Here is a 17,800-nt window from a genome sequence, read left to right on the forward strand (position 1 = left end):
GAGGCCTCAGGCAGGTGCCCGGACCCTGGACTTTAGGAGCCGTCCCTGCTTTCTGTCGCCTGAAGCCGTGCCCTCTCCCCATCCCGTCCTCGCCCACACCCTTGCCCCTGGCCCCCAGCCCGGCCCAGCCTCGCCCGCTGCCGGACCCTGGCATGTCCAGGCCTGGCCCACGCCTGCCTGCCCAGCCCGCGGAACCCCGGCGGCCCCGCGAGCTAGGATGAAGGGCCAGGCCGCCGCCCCGGGCCCCGTCTGGATCCTCGGCCCGCTGCTGCTGCTGCTGCTGCTGTTGGGTCGTCGGGCGTGGGCGGCCGCCGGGGCTGACGCGGGGCCCGGGGCCGAGCCGTGCGCCACGGTGGTGCAGGGCAAGTTCTTTGGCTACTTCTCAGCGGCCGCCGTGTTCCCGGCCAACGCTTCACGCTGCTCCTGGACCCTGCGCAACCCTGACCCGCGGCGCTACACGCTCTACATGAAGGTGGCCAAGGCACCGGCACCCTGCAGTGGCCCCAGCCACGTCCGCACCTACCAGTTCGACTCCTTCCTGGAGTCCACCCGCACCTACCTGGGCGTGGAGAGCTTCGACGAGGTGCTGCGGCTCTGTGACCCCTCAGCGCCCCTTGCCTTCCTGCAGGCCAGCAAGCAATTCCTGCAGATGCGGCGCCAGCAGCCGCCCCAGGACGACGACCTCAGCCTCCTGGGCGGGCCCCCAGGCCTGGGCGACGACTTCTCTGCCGAATACCTGGTGGTGGGCAACCGCAACCCTAGCCGGGCTGCCTGCCAGATGCTGTGCCGCTGGCTGGATGCCTGTCTGGCCGGCAGCCACAGCTCACATCCCTGTGGCATCATGCAGACCCCCTGTGCGTGCCTGGGCGGCGACGCAGGTGACCCTGCCTCCAGTCCCTTGGTCCCCCGTGGGGATGTCTGCTTGAGGGATGGCGTGGCTGGTGGTCCGGAGAACTGCCTCACCAGCCTGACCCAGGACAGGGGTGGGCATGGCACTGCAGGTGAGTGACCGGCCGGGAGAGGACCTAGAGGTGGCCTTGTGGACTACAGGGAGGTGTGTGAGGGTCTTCACCCCCAGGGCTGCCCCCAGCCTCCCCATCAGGGAAGCTGTGTACACAGAGTTTAAGTTCGCTGCAGGTGTGTGGGGGTAGGAAGCCTGGGCCCGGCATGGGGCCTGCCATGTGGTGGGTGCTTGTTGAGTGTTGAATGAATGAATGGGTGTGAGCAACGGGGCCCAATCTCCTCCAGGATGGGGGGGGGTTTAGGTTCCTGGCTGCGAGAGGTTCTGCCTTTCTCTCAGGCAAGACAGTTCTAATGGGCCAGAGGCTACTATGGTGGGGGTCCAGGGCCTGCAGGAGCCTTGGAGTGGAGGATGGTCCTGGGGCAGGGGACAGGGGCTTCGTCGAGACAGTAAGCAGAGGGGGCTCTTTGGAGATGTTGCTAGGAGGGGGAATTTCGGGGTTGAATGTGGTACGGCGGTACGAATCATGTACTCAGCATTCAGGAACTGGCCACCGCCGCCCGCGCCTGCCTCGTTTCTAGGTGCTCTCTCCAGGCGCCTTCTTAGGGGAGGCGGAGTGCACCAAAGAATAAGTCCCATGGGCAGGCGTGCCAGGCATGAGGGGCCTCGCAGAAGACAAAGCAGGCTGGCTGGCCCATGGCAGGCTGCCATCTTATCAGAGGTCAGGGAGGTCACTTGGACTGGGGACCAGGGTCAAGGTTCTGGGAGATGTGGGCCCTGCAGGCAGGAACGGGAAGGGCAGAGCCTGAGGCAGGCATGTGCTGGCATGTCCTGGAGCAGAGGGGCGAGGGCCAGGCCTAAGGGGCTGCAGCCTTTGGAGTTCTTGGGCTTTTTCTCTGGATGGGACAGGAGCCTGCATGGAGGAGGCAGTGCTGGCGGGGTGGGAGCCGTGGGTGGGGGCTCGACAGGCTCCCTTGTGGGAAGAAGGAACAGGAGGCTGCCCAGGGTGTTGGTTGGGGCTCTGGAAGGCTGAGGCTGCTGCTGACATGTGGCGGGGGTGGGAGTGGTTCGTGGGGCGTGACCATGGGCATCTGATGTTCAGGAGTGAGGCCAGGCTGGGTGCTCGATGCTAGGAGGGTCACTGTGGGGTGACGGGGGCACTTGTGGGCATGCAGGGGCCTTAGCCTCTTTGCGACCAGTGAGGCCTGTGGACAACTTCTCAGAATAATGTCTCTAAAGGCATAAAATGTGCAAGGTGGGGTTACAAGGAATCGGTTATCCTGGGATGTGGCTCTGTTCATGGCCCGGGCCATGGATCCCAGATGAGAAACCTCCGAGAGGCTGGAGAGGAGCAGGGGATGGAGGAAGGGGCGGAAGCCGAGCCGGGCCCTCCATGGGTAAGGGGAGGGAGGTGGGGGCCCAGGAAACCAGGTGGAAATCCAGCATCAAGACAAGCTGGCACACCAGCCGCATCAGGTGCCACCAAATGGCTAGGTAGGAGGGGCTGAGGACAGGCCTTCTGGCTGGGCAAGACAGAGGTCACCGTGACCTTGGCATGGGCAGCTTCCACAGTGTGGCGGGGATGGGAGTGGGTCCAAGGGGGTCCTGAGGGAGAATGGAGCAGAGGATGGAGGGCTCTTCCAAGGAGCAGCAGATGGGGCGGTGGCTGATTCGGGAGTGTGGAGGATCCAGGTGGCCCAGGCCAGGTGGGCACAGGCAGACTTGGCCCTGCGTCCTGCTCTGCCACTCCTGGTCACTTAACCCCTCTGAGCCTTGATTCCTTCGTCCTCAAAGTACTGCCTCCTTTGCAGCATTACTCCATCAAATTAGATACGAGGCATCCCGTGGCATACCCAGCATGCAGGAGCGGGTCTTTATCAGCATCCCGGGCAGCAACTGTGCCAGGGAAATGCCGACTGCTGCTCAGAGCAGGGTGGAGCTTGCTGGAGGGCTGAGGAGCTGAGCCCTCCCGGGGGCTGGCGACGGATGCCTAGATGACGAGTGGAGGGTGCTCGTGGGGCTGGGGGACTGGAAGAAGCACGGAGAGTCCCTCCTTACTGAGCGCCTACTGTGTGCAGGCCCCGCGGCAGGGGCTGTGGGTGTCATGGTGGAGTTTGCATGTTATGTTGAGAAGAGGAGGGCCGGGAGGGCTTTAAGCGGAAGAGCCACCAGCTCGGGCTGTAAGAGCAGAGGGGTGTCGGGGCTCAGAGGGCAAGCGTGGCACAGGGAGGTGGCCACTGCTGGATCATCCAGATGCAGAAGCATCCGGGAGGGTGCTGACACTGGCCTGGTCGGGGCCCAGCGTCAGGGGCGGGGCTGGAGCTGAGCAGCCTGCTGGTGGCAGGAAGTGGGCGTGGAGGCAGGAGAAGGCTAGACCACTCCCAGGCTTCTGGCTGGGAATCAGGATGACTGAGGGGGAAGGTGGAGGTGGGGCCGCAGCAGGGAGGAAGATCCGGAGGCCAGAGTGGGCCCTGAATGTGAGCTGCCCATAAGTCGGCCAGGTGGGGGCGCTGTGTGAGCAGGGAGCTCTGTCCCTGGGCAGGGCCAGGCTGGGGCGAGGGATGCTTGGCACTGGCATTCGAGCCGCATATTGGGAGCCCCAGGGCCTGCAAGGGCCAGTCCCAGCAGTTTTCTGTCCTCAGGGCCTTGTCCTTACACAGGAAGAGCAGGAATCACTTCTTCCTAGACTGTGTGAGGAATGAGAGCTGGGTGAAGTGTCCCTGAGCAGAAGCAGCATTGACGACGGAATATCAATGTCATTGTTTATGATTAGCGGGAGACTCTGGAGGGCTCGGGGCAGAGAGGAATCGGAAGTGGGCTGTCAGGAGACCAGGTCTGGGCAATGTGGGGCGTGCATAGATTCTGAGAAGGAGTGTATGGTGGTGGTATCAGGAGAGGCGGGCAAGTGTGTGTGTGTGTGTGTGCACGCACATGTGTGCGAATATGGCATGTGCACATGTATATGTGTGCATGCATGGTATGTATGTGAGTGCGTGTATGTGGTTCATTGTGTGCACGTGCTCCTGTACATGTGCACCTATGTGTATATGCATGTGTGGTGTGAACATGTGTGTGTGCATTCACGTGTGCCTGTGTGGGAGTATGTGCGTGCATGACGTGCATGTGTGTGCTGAGGCTGGGCTTTGTGTGGCGATTTGGCAAAGTGCAGTGTAGAGGCTGTGTGGTAGGGGCTGGCTGTCTTGTAGGAAGATGCTTGGAGAGCATGTGGGCTGGGGCCACTGGCAGTGTGGAGCAGGGAGCTGGTCTTTATGGGGAGGGGGGTGGAACACTTACCCAGGCCCAGAGACAACTCAGACCCAGGCCCATGCCCTCGACCCAGAGGGCGCTGATGCTTCTGGAGCTATGGGGGCAGAGATGATCTCAGTAACAGCAGCTGCTCACTGGTGCTACCTTTGCAGGCATTAGCTAGTTTACGCCTCATAGAAGGCCTGACACTGGCTCCCCATCGAGGCACCCTCCTGCAGAGCCTTTGCACAGGCTGTTCTTGTTACCTAGAATGCTCTTCCCAGAGACCTGCAGGGCCCCTCCATCAAGTCCTTGCTCAGCTGTGACCTTCTCGGTGAGGCCTGTCTCAGCCCCTTGCCCTGCCCCTTCACTTTCCACAGTGTGCATCGCCTCTGCCACGCTGTGTCCTTCCCTTGCGTGCTGTGTCCACTTTCCGTCGCGTGCTGTGCACTCAGACGCAGGCACCACAGAGCAGGCATCCCTGTGTGCAGGACAGAACCTAGCACGCAGTGGCAGGCACTCAGGGAAGGCTTGCTGAGTGAACTCTGGCACAGAGATAGGCGGTGGCCAGGGTCACCCAGCTCATAAGTGGTAGGCTGATGGCACAGCGATGGGCAGTGTCACCAGGGGGCTCCAACTGGGCCATCTCTTGGCCACCTGGTGGAACCGCCTGGGGTTTCTCCTGTAATGCGTTCGGCTAGTCATGTGTGTGTGTGCATGTGTGTGTGTACACGTCTGTATGGGGATGGGGTGGCAGAAGGACTGGAGAGGTCAGGCAGCTCTCCAGAGGACACACAGCTGACCTGGGCAGGTGGCTGACACCCACATCTTTCCTGCTGAGCCCTGTGCCCAGGAGCTGCACCCCTCACTGCCGGCCAGGGAGAGGCTGGGACAGGCTTATCCACCCACCCCTGTCCTCAGCAGGCAGCGCATAGCTGAGCTGGGGAGTGAGCAGGCGCCGAGGCGAGCCCATGGCCCATTTCAGCCCTGCCCCCCACCTGGCCTGTCCAAATGCCACATGGCCACATCATGTGTCAGGCTCAGCAAACATTCCTCGGGCCACAACAACTGTTCTCTCTGCCCCACCGCCGCCTGGCAGCCCTTCTCTGCGGCGGCTAGCTCCCACTGCCACCCTGGGCCCCTGGTGCTGACTCTTGTCCCTCAGCCTCTCCCATTGTCTCTCTGTTTTTCTGCCTTTGGCCAGACGGGGCCCTTTCTCTCAAGGTTTGTTTTAAATATTCATGTTTTAATTAAAGAATTTTATTGCAGAAGCGACATGTAAGATAATGAAAAAGCAGTGTCCTAGGGGCTAGGAGCGAGTGTGTGTGTGTGTATCCCTGTGTGTGTGTCCCCGTGTGTGTCTGCATGTGTGCCTGCACAGGTGGGGATGGGGGGCTGGGCTGGAGCATGAGTGTTGGGTGTGAACCCGCACACACTCCGCCGGGCACATGGGTCGTGCAGGGGTGCAGGAGGCTGTGATGCTGGGCCAAGGGGCCGTGCCTGGCCTGCAGAGCTGAGCTGACCTCTGCCTCCTGCACTATCTCCAAGGACGGTTACCACTCAGCCCTGAGCCCACCTGGACAGTGATCCCCACCCCCATCCCCCACGAGGCTTTTGGAGACAGTGGAGTCGGGCTTAGTCCTGACCATAGGAGTCCCACGAAGTCCCTGGGAAGAAGTGCCTGGAGGCCATCTTTGGGGTCCCCAGGCCAGGGAGGGGCAGTTAAGACAGAGGCTGCAAAGGCATCACTTAGAATGCGGAAGGAGGAGTCTGTGGCGTTTGGACTCCAGGTGGGTTTGGGCAGGTGACAGGGAGGAGGGAAGACTGGGGAAGGCACCAAGGCTCCACTGTCAGGGACTCGGGGCTTTGTCATCTCAGCCAGGGGAGCAGCTCTTTTAGTACAAGGGCCAATTTAGAAAAATCTAGAAAACAAGGAGGCTCAGTGCCCATGATAGAAAATGCCCGCTGCAGATGGAAATGGCAGGATGGGGCCCCAGGGAACTAAGCACAGGAACACCCGCGTGCGCCCGGCCACGGGAGAGGCAGGGGTCATGGCCTGGATTTGGGTTCCACTCCCTAGAAAGATGGGGAAAAGGGCATTGGGTCAGCAGCTGGCAGCCTCTGCCACCCTGAGTGGCAGCCAAGACCCAAGGAGGGTGGTGACTTGCCCAGGATACAGGATGGGCCCCAAGTTCTCGGGCTTGTGAACAAGGCGCCATGCTCAGGACAGGGCACTTGCCCGGCTGAAAAAGAGGTGACAAGAAAACCCGAGCCCCCGCAGGCTTAGCCAACTCGGCCAGCTCTGTGAGCCTGCTTCCCGTCTGTGAACTGGGGACGGAATGGCACCTGCTGGCCAGGCCCACACGAGGCTTGAAGGAGACGGTGACTCCGCCGGGATCAGGGGAGGCCCAGGGCTTCAGGAGGCCCCGTGCTTTTGTCGGCCTCGTCTGGGAAGCGACCCAGTGGGCAGTGGGCTCGGCTTCTCAGCTCCAACCCAGGATTCAACAGTGCCCACCTCTGTGGCTGGACGGGCTGCTGGGCACTTGGGCACTGACAGTGGAGCTAGTGGCCCAAGCAGAGGGTGGGCTAAGTCAGGACCGAGTGGCCGAGGGGCTATGGAGCAGGGGCTGGGCTGGGTAGGGGCTTCAGGGAGACCACCCTGTCCTCTGTGGTCCTGGTCTGCACATCCGCGCAGGGGGCCTCTGGAGAGAAGTCTGGGTACCCCAGGACAGGCCCTACCTTGGTGGCAGGGGCGGCAGAGGTCCTCCCGGGAGCCTGTGCCATGCGGCGGGTGTCTGGCGGAGCAGGGCGGGAGCGGGCAGGAGCTGACCTGCTGCCCAGGTGCCGCCCAACCTGCTGGTCTCGGGAGACCTCTGCTGGAAGAGGACGGAAGTGCACTGCTCCCCTCCTCCAGGAGGTCCTGGACGCTGGCGGGGCCCAGCTGGAGGGAGGGACTCTCCCAGTGCCCCCATCCCAGCCGACTTGGGGTGCAGGACCTGGGGAGCACGCAGCCTCCAGGCTGGGGCGCTGGGGTGGGAAGGACGGAGCCCCCTCACCATGCACCCTCTCTCCTGGGTGGCCGGGCTGCCTGGCGGCCTTCATTGGCTCTATTCATCCCCTTAATGAGATGGAAATGAGGCTTCCAGACAGAGGGGCATTGAGCAGGGGAAGAATGGCGGCTTCTTTCCGGGCCTGGAGGGGCGGCCCACCCCAGCCCTGCATGCTCCTCTGCTGTCCCTTGCAGCCCACCCAGCACAGACGCACTGCGGCCACCCAGTGACAGGGTGCCCGAGCACCTCATGCCCTGCACTGCGGGCCCCAGGAGTCCTCCTGGGTAACTCCCCCTCTGGCATGGATGCATTCACTTGACAAACATTTACTGAGTGTCAGCTATGTGTGGGGACATAGACGCTAGAAACAAAACGATAATAAAAATAGCAGCCACCATTTTCCGAGTGTTCGTTAGTGGCAGGAGTGTGGCCGAGGTTGGGGATCAGTCTGTGACTGGAATCAGGACTCAGTATGGGATGCGGGGTCAGGAATCCTATGTCCAGAACCACAGCTTACTCTATAATGAGGATCAAGCCTCAACGTGACGAGGGCCAGGAATCAGTTTGTGACTAGGATCAGGGTTCAGTGTGCAGCCAGGGCCAGGGCTGGGCCTGTGATCAGTCAGGGCACACCAGCCTCTCCTGATGTGTCCCTGCCTCTTCCCCCTCCCCCTACCACATCTTCACCACCTGGGTCACCAAGGTAACCAGCCCTGAAATAGTGGGTGTCTTGGCAGCTGAGGCCTAACCTGGGTCTATCCTGAAAGGCTGCGCTCTGCAGCAGTTGCCATGGCAACCAAGTGGCATCCTCCGTTAGCCTGGCTTGGACACCCTCTCTCTCACACCCACCCACTGCCAGTTTCCACGTCACCCAGGCTTCCATGTGGGGGCTGGGCCGGGGCGACAAGGGGGACACAGTCTGGACGTGCCACCCTGACCCTGTCGGCAGGCCTGCCTCCCTGGACTCCAGCCTTCTCTGCTCCTTTGTGTCAGACTCACCAGGTGGGATGGCTTGGGCAGGTGAGCACCTGCGCCATGGTCAGTCCTGGCAGGTGGTCCTAGTGTGGGGTGAGGGGGAGCTTTTGGAATCTGACCACCAGTTCAACTCTTGGTTCCTCTCCATGTCCTGAGTTAAGGCATGTGACACGGCTCTGATGAAGGGCAAGGAGCAAGACAGCCTCAGAGCCGGTCACCTGCGCCTGTTCTGTGGGCAGGTGCTGCCCTGTCCCACCTATTGCCCATGTGGAGAATGTGCTGGGGCCTCCCGCCCACCTTCTCCCCTGGACACGGGCCTGACATGCTGTGGGGGCAGCAGGGTGCTCTGGCTCTCTGAGACCCACAGGAGGGTGGGCTCTGTGAGGGAAGGGACAGGCTGGGGGCATGGGACACTCCCCCTCCCACCCTAGCTACCCCAGCAGGGAGTGAGTCTCCACCCACAGCTGCTGACATTGGGGTCCCTCCCCCACATTCCATCCACTTGCCCCTGGCGCCCCCTGCTGGTCTGATCCATGCAAGTGGTCTGGACACTGAGTTTGCTGCAAATCCCAGGGTCAGCTCCAACCCAGATGGCAATTCCTACCCCATCTTTCCCAAGCCCTTTTTGAAATTTTTCCTCCCATCGACCAGTCCTGGAAAGTGCCATTGTCCTCGTTTTGCAGATGAGGGTGTGAGGCTGGGAGGTGACAGACAGCACCATCGTGGGTGGTGGGCTATGGGTGAACTGGGCAGCCCTAGCTCCCTGCTCTGGGTGCTAGTTTCCCTTCCAGCCTCCGGGGTCCTGCAGTCCTTGTTCTCATGCCAGGAGGTTCTAAGAAGTGCCGGAGGCCCTTGGCCAGCCTGGTCTGTGGCCTCTGGGGGGTCTCCCTTGCTCTAGGCTCGCTCTAGGTGCTCCCCGGCAGGCTTCGAGGGCCAGTGGCCCCAGCTGGACAGTAGGTCTGAGTGGCGGGCTTGGCAAGGCCGTCAGCTGTCCCCTCGCCTCCTCCTAAGTGGGTGCGTGTCCAGGTGCCCTCCCCAGAGGCGCTGCGTGCCTAGCCCTGAGCCTGGCCAAGAGTCAGCACTTGGGGAGGGTTGCTCCCCTTTTCCAAGTCCATCTGACCCGGCTGCTCTGAGAGTGGACAGATAGCGGAGTCCAGGGTGCTGTGCAGCGAGAGGGACCGGGCAGGAGGCCTGGGCACGGCAGCTTCCAGTGCAGCCCACAGATGGGAGCTACCTCCCACTCCTTGCCCTCTCAGGCGCCCCAGTGCTCCAGCATCCTGTGTTCTTAATGGCTGGGGCAGCCGAGACCCTTGGGGCATGAGGTTGGGATTGGTGGGGGAACACAGGGTGGAGGAGCTCCATGACACAGCTGAAGGGTGTCTGGGGTCAGGGCAGGGACGTGGCCAGGAGGTCCTAGAGACCTTTGTCTCCTGGCTCTTCAGTGGGTGGCCAACTCTGCGGCTCACAGGTCACAGCTGAGGTGGGGGATGTGGAGGCCTCAGGATGACCAGGGTCAGCCCTCTGCTATGTGACTGATGAAACAAGGCTCAAAGGAGCAGGGACTGGGCCAGAAATGGGGTTGAGGGCCGGTGGAGAGGGGCGCAGGTGTGCGGGAGTGAGAGCCTCAGCAGCAGGCCCCTCTGCCCTCAGCTCTATACCGGGACCCGGGATGTGAGGCTGCCCCTCTGCCCTCAGCTCTATACCGGGACCCGGGGTGTGAGGCTGCCCTCGCGCTGGGCGGGAGCTCAGCAGTTCATCTCTCAGCAAACCTGCCCGGGCTGCACTGGGGGCTGGCCGTGCTGGGACTTGAGCTCTCCGGAGCATGCCCCGGGTCCCCCAAGGTGCTTCCCTGCAGGCCTCCTGCCCTGCCCTGAGCCCGCCCTCTGGTCTCCCCCTAGGCGGCTGGAAGCTGTGGTCGCTGTGGGGCGAGTGCACGCGGGACTGCGGGGGAGGCCTGCAGACGCGGACGCGCACCTGCCTGCCCGCGCAGGGCGTCGAGGGCGGCGGCTGCGAGGGGGTGCTGGAGGAAGGTCGCCTGTGCAACCGCAAGGCCTGCGGCCGTGAGTGTGCGGTGGGCGGGCGAGGGGCAGGCAGGAAAAGGGCAGGCCTGGGCTAAGAGGAGTGGGGTCTGAATTGGGGTCGAGGCCGCAGGGGCGAGGGCCAGCCTAGTCAGGCGGGTACGTGCATCAAGGTGGGACGAGAGGGGGCTTTCCTCTCGTCTGCGGATTGGGATTTCTGGGGTGCATGGGGAAGGCTGGCTGTGGGGCGGGACCCCTCTCCCCCGACGTGGGGAGCCCTGACCAGGCTAGCCAGCCCCAGCAGATCCTACCTCCAGAATGTATTTCTCTAATAAGGCTCGTTAATGACCTCATGCATTCTTTAGTTGCTTCCATAAAGCTAAATCTAGTTATAATGAGACTGTCATTCTTCCATTGTTTTTCCTGGATGCACTTATCTGGGGAGAAGGCTCATCTCAGGAGCCTGGGGTGGGGGGTTCCGGGGCGTCTGGCCAGACTGCGGGAGGAAGGCGGGGACAGCGGGTGGGCTGTTGAGCAGGGGAGAGCAGCAGCCACTCAGAGGTGCTGTTCTGCAAGTGACCACCAGCCTGTGTGCCCTGGAGGTGGGGGGCACTGCCAGGCAGAGGAGACAGGAGCCAAGGGAAGGGGTCAAGGCAACCAGACAAGGGTTGGCACCAGACCGGATGCTCTGGTCCCTGGTTTCCCATCTGTCCAGTGGGGCCAGGCGACTGTGGTGCTGGCAAGCCTCGCCTGCTGTGACCTAGACAGAGGGGGCACCCAGGTCAGAGAGCGCCAGCCTCGGCGGAGATGCTGACCTGAGCCCGTTCTGCAGCTGCTGGGCGCACCAGCTCCCGGAGCCAGTCCCTGCGGTCCACAGATGCCCGGCGGCGCGAGGACCTGGGTGACGAGCTGCAGCAGTTTGGGTTCCCATCCCCCCAGACGGGTGAGCTGGTGGGGGCTGGGGGTGGGGAGGGCGGGACTGACGAGGCACAGACTGACACTGTGAATCGGGGAGGGTCCATTTCCAGGGACTAGGTCTTTGGGTACATACCATAAGTTAGTAATTGCTGCAAGTTGTAAGTAATAACATTAATAACTTGCCATTAGACTAACCTATTAGGTGTCGGGAGCTTGTCTCTAGGCAGACTGGCTTGTGGGGAGTGGTGTGAGCAGAAGGGCCTGTCCAGGCCTTGTGGGAAAAGAGCCAGTCCTTGAGACCGGCCCAGGTTTGAGGCCCAGAGGCTCCCACTCCAGCCCCCACTGCCTGCTGCTGGGCAGGGCGGCCCTCGTCCTGGGAAGTCCTTCAGGGGTTGACCACAGCCTTCTTGGGCAGAGGCCAGGGCAGGCCTGTGACACTGTTGGTCTGGGCCCACAGGTGACCCGGCGGCTGAGGAGTGGTCCCCGTGGAGCGTGTGCTCCAGCACCTGCGGCGAGGGCTGGCAGACGCGCACGCGCTTCTGCGTGTCCTCCTCATACAGCACGCAGTGCAGCGGGCCCCTGCGGGAGCAGCGGCTCTGCAACACCTCGGCCGTGTGTCCAGGTGGGGGCCAGGGGGCGGATGCAGCAGGGCCGGGGCCTGGGGCTGGGGTCCACTAGGAGCCAGGGCAGCAGGACTGGGGGCGGGGCAGCGGCTGCAGCACCTGTTTCTCCACAGTGCATGGCGCCTGGGACGAGTGGTCACCCTGGAGTCTCTGCTCCAGCACCTGTGGCCGTGGCTTTCGGGACCGCACACGCACCTGCAGACCCCCCCAGTTTGGAGGCAACCCCTGTGAGGGCCCAGAGAAGCAAACCAAGTTCTGCAACATCGCCCTGTGCCCTGGTAGGTGAGAGGGAGGGTGCTGGGGGAAGCGGGGGGGAGAGGAAAGGGGGAGGCCCAGTGGGTCACTGGCCAGCTCCAGGAGCCCAACTTCAGATTATGCCCAGGCAGAGGTTGAGGGGTGAGCCTGGCACATTCTCACCTGTGTCCCAGGCCGGGTGCTGGCTGGTGGCTCCCGGGGTGTTCATCCCATGTCTGAGGCCAGCATTGAGGTGCTGGTGTTCACGCTGGCTTCCTGTCCCCTTCCTCCCCCGGGCCGGGCAGTGGATGGAAACTGGAACGAGTGGTCGAGCTGGAGCGCCTGCTCCGCCAGCTGCTCCCAGGGCCGGCAGCAGCGCACACGCGAGTGCAACGGGCCTTCCTACGGGGGTGCCGAGTGCCAGGGCCACTGGGTGGAGACGCGAGATTGCTTCCTGCAGCAGTGCCCAGGTCAGGGCCGCCCGGGCAGGGGCGGGGGCCTTGCAGACAGAGCCCCATGGAGGGGTCAGGCCCCATTGGGGGTTACTGTGGGCCCTGACATGTGGCCACAGGGCAGCGGGCTATGCAGTGTGGGGGGGGGGGTCTGGGGTGGTCATAGTGGAACTGCCCTACATAAGGTGTTTGTTTTATTCTATTTGGGCTGATCTCTGGTTCTTTCTCTCCTGGTCTCAATTTCCTTTCTGCTTGTGGCACCCTGCCCTGTGTCTCCCTATCCCCTTGTCCCTGTACGTGTGTCATGGAATGCTGTGTCTCCCTGTCTGCATTGCCTGTGCCTCCATGTCTGGCCACCCCACAGTGGACGGCAAGTGGCAGGCCTGGGCGTCATGGGGCGGCTGCAGCGTCACATGTGGGGGTGGCAGCCAGCGGCGGGAGCGTGTCTGCTCTGGGCCCTTCTTCGGGGGAGCCACCTGTCAGGGGCCCCAGGATGAGTACCGGCAGTGTGGCACCCAGCGGTGTCCCGGTGAGACCCCTCCCACACCTCAGCTGCACTCTGGGGAAAGGCCGGGAGCAAGTGGGTAGGCTCGGGGCTTACTTGTGACAGTAGACGTGCTGGTGGGGTCCTGGCCTTCCTGAGCCCGCTGCAAGCCCTCGGCCCCGTGTTCCCATCCCCCTGCTCCCCCCTCACTGTCTCCGGTCCTGGGCAGAGCCCCATGAGATCTGTGACGAGGACAACTTTGGTGCGGTGATCTGGAAAGAGACCCCGGCAGGAGAGGTGGCTGCAGTCCGGTGTCCCCGCAATGCCACAGGTGAGGGCCGAAGAACATGTGGTGTGGGGGGTTCTGTCCTCATGGCGATGTATGTGGGACACTGAGATGCCCCCTCAGGTCCCTCCTGAGGGGCTGTCAGCATGGGGGACGCAACCCAGATGTGGAACCCAGACAGCTCGTCTGTGCGCTGATGCAGGGACAGCATGGCTGGGAGCCTGGCACACCGCATGGGGACACATGGCAGCACCCAGTGTCCTGAGCACTCACTAAGGCCTTCACGCAACAATCCAATGCTGCTTCTACAGGCCTTTTCCCACTGGTGACCCCATGAAGTCACCACAGTCCATAGCCCATGTACAGGGAAACTGAGGCACAGGGAAGTTAACACACTTGCCCTGGGCCTTCAGGGCCCGTAAGTGGGGCATCCTCTTTGAATGCCAGTGGTCTTAACCCCCATGCCAGCCCTGAGGAGCGGTTGAAGGTGGTGAGAGGGTGTGGAGACCACAGGTGGGCTCCATGGGGAGGGGCTTGGCCACACCAGGGGGTGGTCTTTGCCGCTCCTGTTTGGAAAAGTGTGGGTGGCTTACAGACCTGAGAGGCAGCAGGCAGGGAGGTTGGGAGCCCAGGTTCAAATCCTGCCTCTGCCCTTGTTTGCTGTGTGACACTCAGGAAGTGAATTCACCTCTCTGAGCCTCAGTGTTCCCATCTGTACAAGGACCTTATGGTCCCTTGGCACAGGGCTGCTTGGAGGGGGTGGGAGGGTGGTCCTCGTGGGGCAGGGACGGCAGGGGGTGCATGTACGGCCAGGCCTGGTGGCTGCCGCCCCCCATTTTGTTTACAGAACAGTACAGGCTCTCAGTAGCATATTGCAAATCCAGACGCGCACAGTGAAGAAATAAACGTCCACAGTGGCGTGCCTTCCCTGGCTCTTGTCTGCATGTGTGCCGTGTCTCCCAGGGACCCTCACTACTGGCCCCATCTAAGTCAGTGGCCTATGGTTCCTATTGGGTGACAGGGATGTGACAGTGACCCCAGGCCGAGGCCCCTGCAGCCCTGTGGATACAGCCAGGCAGCAGACTTAGGGAGCTGTTCTCCCCAGGGCTCTGGATTGGAAGGGGCTCTGAGAGAGGCCCTGGATGAACTCAGCCAAAGCTCCACACAGTGGGGTCCCTGAAGGTTTGGTGCTTGCCAGGAGCCCAGCCCTGGCACAGGTGCTCAGTAGCGGCTTGGAAATGCATTGAGGGAAGGGAATGCAGTGGGCCTGGGCCCTGCGCCAAGTCTGCTCTCAGCATGTGCCCATGGGGGAGTCTCTGCTTCTGGGAGCTGCAGGGGCCCAGCCAGAGGGGCTCCTGCCTGGGAGCGGGGACAGCATCCCTGTGCCAGGCAGTGAGCGTCCACCTGAGAAGCAGGAGGTCCCCCCAGGCCTCATCCTGCGCCGCTGTGAGCTGGACGAGGAAGGCATTGCGTACTGGGAGACCCCCACCTACATCCGCTGTGTCTCCATCGACTACCGCAACATCCAAATGATGGTGAGGGCCTGCCCTGGGGGTCTCCAGCCCCACCCGCCCCCTCACTCCAGGTCCCTCCTCTTCTCTGTCCCCCAGAAGTCCTGTCGTGTAGCACACCTACCCTTTGGATGTGAGGCTGGGGCTGCAGAGGGTCCTCTAGGTATGGGAGGTCCTTGATACGTGCATGGACGTGTCCTGCAGAGGTGATGGCATCCAGCCCCTTCCATTCTCCCCAGACCAGGGAGCATCTGGCCAAGGCTCAGCGAGGGCTGCCCGGGGAAGGGGTCTCAGAGGTCATCCAGACGCTGGTGGAGATCTCCCAGGATGGGACCAGCTACAGTGGGGACCTGCTCTCCACCATCGATGTCCTGAGGAACATGACGGAGATCTTTCGGAGAGCGTACTACAGTCCCACCCCCGGGGACGTGCAGGTGAGCTCCCAGGAGAGTGGTCCAGGGGAGGGGCACGAGGGAGGGTGTCTAAGAGTGATCCTGGACCCCAGCCAGAGACTGAGCCCCAATGCTGACCATAGACTGAGCCCTGATCCTGGCCACAGGGTGAGCCCTTATCCTGGCCACACATTAAGCAAAGGTCCAGGTCACACAATGGGCCCTGATCCTCGTCACAGACTGAACCCTAATCCTGGCCACACACTGATCCCTGACCCTGGTCACAGGCTAAGCCCTGATACTGGTCACACACTGAGCCCTTATCCTGGTTACACACTGAGCCCTCATCCTGGTTATAGGCTGAGCTCTGACCCTGGTCACACACTGAGCCCTCATCCTGGTTATAGGCTGATCCCTGACCCTGGTCACACACACAGTTTTGACCCTGGTCACACACTGAGCCCTCATCCTGGTTATAGGCTGAGCTCTGACCCTGGTCACACACACAGCTCTGACCCTGGTCGCACACTGAGCCCTCATCCTGGTTATAGGCTGAGCTCTGACCCTGGTCGCACACTGAGCCCTGACCCTGGTCGCACACTGAGCCCTGACACTGGTCACACACACAGCCCTGACCCTGGTCGCACACTGAGCCCTGACCCTGGTCACACACACAGCCCTGACCCTGGTCACACACTGAGCCCTGACCCTGGTCACACACACAGCCCTGACCCTGGTCACACACTGAGCCCTGACCCTGGTCACACACACAGCCCTGACCCTGGTCGCACACTGAGCCCTGACCCTGGTCACACACACAGCCCTGACCCTGGTCACACACTGAGCCCTGACCCTGGTCACACACACAGCCCTGACCCTGGTCACACACTGAGCCCTGACCCTGGTCACACACACAGCCCTGACCCTGGTCACACACTGAGCCCTGACCCTGGTCACACACACAGCCCTGACCCTGGTCTCACACTGAGCCCTGACCCTGGTCCCACTCTGACGCATGATTCTGGTGCCTTGTTCTCTCTCACCAGCCCTTCTTCCTCTTCTTTACAGAACTTTGTCCAGATTATCAGCAACCTGCTGGCAGAGGAGAACCGGGACAAGTGGGAGGAGGCCCAGCTGGTACGGACCTGGGGCTGGGCCCTGATGGTCAGGATGGGTGCCGGCATCTCTGGTGCTGCCCTAAGTTCCGGGCTAGCCTGGGGTGGGGCCCACAGGGTGCTGTGGATGGCTCCGGGCTGGAATCCCAGCACGGCCTCTTGCCAAGAGTGAGATTGGAGGACGCTGCCTAACCTTCTGAGCCTCCCTTTCCTCATCCGTCAGAAGACAGGAGCTTATCCAGTGGGGTCAGGGAGAGGGTGGGAAAATGTGCTCACCACACAGTGCCTGTCGAGGCAACTGGGGCATGGTGGGTTTTCTCAGTTGGAAAGGGAGGTCAGCCTCCCTACCTCCAGGCTGACCTCGAACCTGCCACCACCCCGACCCCAGGTCAGGGCCCAGCAGGGGCTGTGGGTACCCAGAGACGGCCTGGGCCAGAGCCCAGCAGCCCCTCTGGGCCTCAGCCTTCTCTCCCTTCGTGTGGGTGTGGCACCGCAGAGGGCACCGCCCCTGCTTCCTTGCAGTTCGAGGAAGTGACCTGCAGGACCCAGAGGAAGAGGGAGCAGAGAAAGGGAGGAGGGGGACGGCTGAGGGAGGGCACAGTGTGTCTCCAGCTGGGGTGCGGGTGGCCTCATCGATCCCTGGCAGTGGTGTTCCTGCTCCCCCAGATGGGTCCCAATGCCAAGGAGCTGTTCCGGTTGGTGGAGGACTTTGTGGACGTCATCGGCTTCCGCATGAAGGACTTGAGGGATGCATACCAGGTGACAGACAACCTGGGTAAGCCTATCCCTCACTCTGCTGACCACCCCCATGCCCTTGCTCTGCAGCCTTGGGCAGGGCCCTCTGCCTCAGTTTCCTCATCTATATAAAGAGGCAGCAACCAGACACCTTCCACGGGCCCTTTCTGGGCTGGTTCTAAGATCAGTTCCGCGTGCACAGACCAAGTCTCTGGGGGACGGATGATATGACCCAGGGGTGTGGGGCGCTCTCAGACCCAGACAAAGGCCTGGAGGCCTCCAGTTCTGGACACATCCAGGAGCCCCACCCCACAGCCGCTGGCCCTTGTTTGCACCCCCGGGCTGGGAACTCACCTCTACCCATCCCCCCAAGGTGCTGTCTGTGCAGAGATGTGCTGGTGGGATCTGTGCTGCCAACCCTGTTCTGCCCTCTGATTCCAGGGGTGCCCATCAGAGGGGCCTGGACTCTACCCAGTCCCCTGGTGTTGCTGAATCTCAGTTTTTTGATTTCTACAATGGGCTAATAACAGTACCCACCCAGGGGACATGGAGAGCAGAAAATGAGATGAACATGTGCCCAGGGCCCAGAGCGAATGGTGGCTGTCACTAGAGACATGCACAACAGTTCTGTTTAATGACTATCACCACATTCCCCTCCCATCCCTCTCATGGGCCACATTTCCCAAACTCTCCCTGCTTTGGCCAGGGACCCCCCTCATAAAGGGAGACCCAGGAGTGGCACTGGCCCCAGCTGTGATCCAAACAGCACCAAGGGAGATTGTCACCTCCTTGTGGGGATG

The 17,800-nt window shown here is 62.1% G+C and overlaps 1 protein-coding gene across 3 annotated transcripts in view; it reads left to right on the forward strand.

Moving 5' to 3' along the window:
• Nucleotides 1-217: 217 nt before the first annotated feature.
• The window catches only part of ADGRB1 (adhesion G protein-coupled receptor B1), a 73,792-nt gene continuing 56,209 nt past the window's right edge, over nucleotides 218-17,800 (forward strand). For 2 of the 3 annotated variants that reach the window (XM_063079381.1, XM_063079383.1), the window contains exons 1-12: nucleotides 218-1,001; nucleotides 10,131-10,292; nucleotides 11,083-11,193; nucleotides 11,626-11,790; nucleotides 11,905-12,064; nucleotides 12,317-12,495; nucleotides 12,842-13,006; nucleotides 13,191-13,292; nucleotides 14,676-14,782; nucleotides 14,998-15,192; nucleotides 16,219-16,287; nucleotides 16,932-17,040. In XM_063079381.1, coding sequence (XP_062935451.1) covers nucleotides 218-1,001; nucleotides 10,131-10,292; nucleotides 11,083-11,193; nucleotides 11,626-11,790; nucleotides 11,905-12,064; nucleotides 12,317-12,495; nucleotides 12,842-13,006; nucleotides 13,191-13,292; nucleotides 14,676-14,782; nucleotides 14,998-15,192; nucleotides 16,219-16,287; nucleotides 16,932-17,040 — 2,308 coding nt within the window. Of the gene's footprint in view, nucleotides 1,002-10,130; nucleotides 10,293-11,082; nucleotides 11,194-11,625; nucleotides 11,791-11,904; nucleotides 12,070-12,316; nucleotides 12,496-12,841; nucleotides 13,007-13,190; nucleotides 13,293-14,675; nucleotides 14,783-14,997; nucleotides 15,193-16,218; nucleotides 16,288-16,931; nucleotides 17,041-17,800 lie in introns of all 3 variants that reach the window. The other variant, XM_063079382.1, reaches the window with a different exon arrangement.

Source organism: Cynocephalus volans, chromosome 15 (genome assembly GCF_027409185.1).
Source record: "Cynocephalus volans isolate mCynVol1 chromosome 15, mCynVol1.pri, whole genome shotgun sequence".
NCBI lineage: Eukaryota > Metazoa > Chordata > Mammalia > Dermoptera > Cynocephalidae > Cynocephalus > Cynocephalus volans.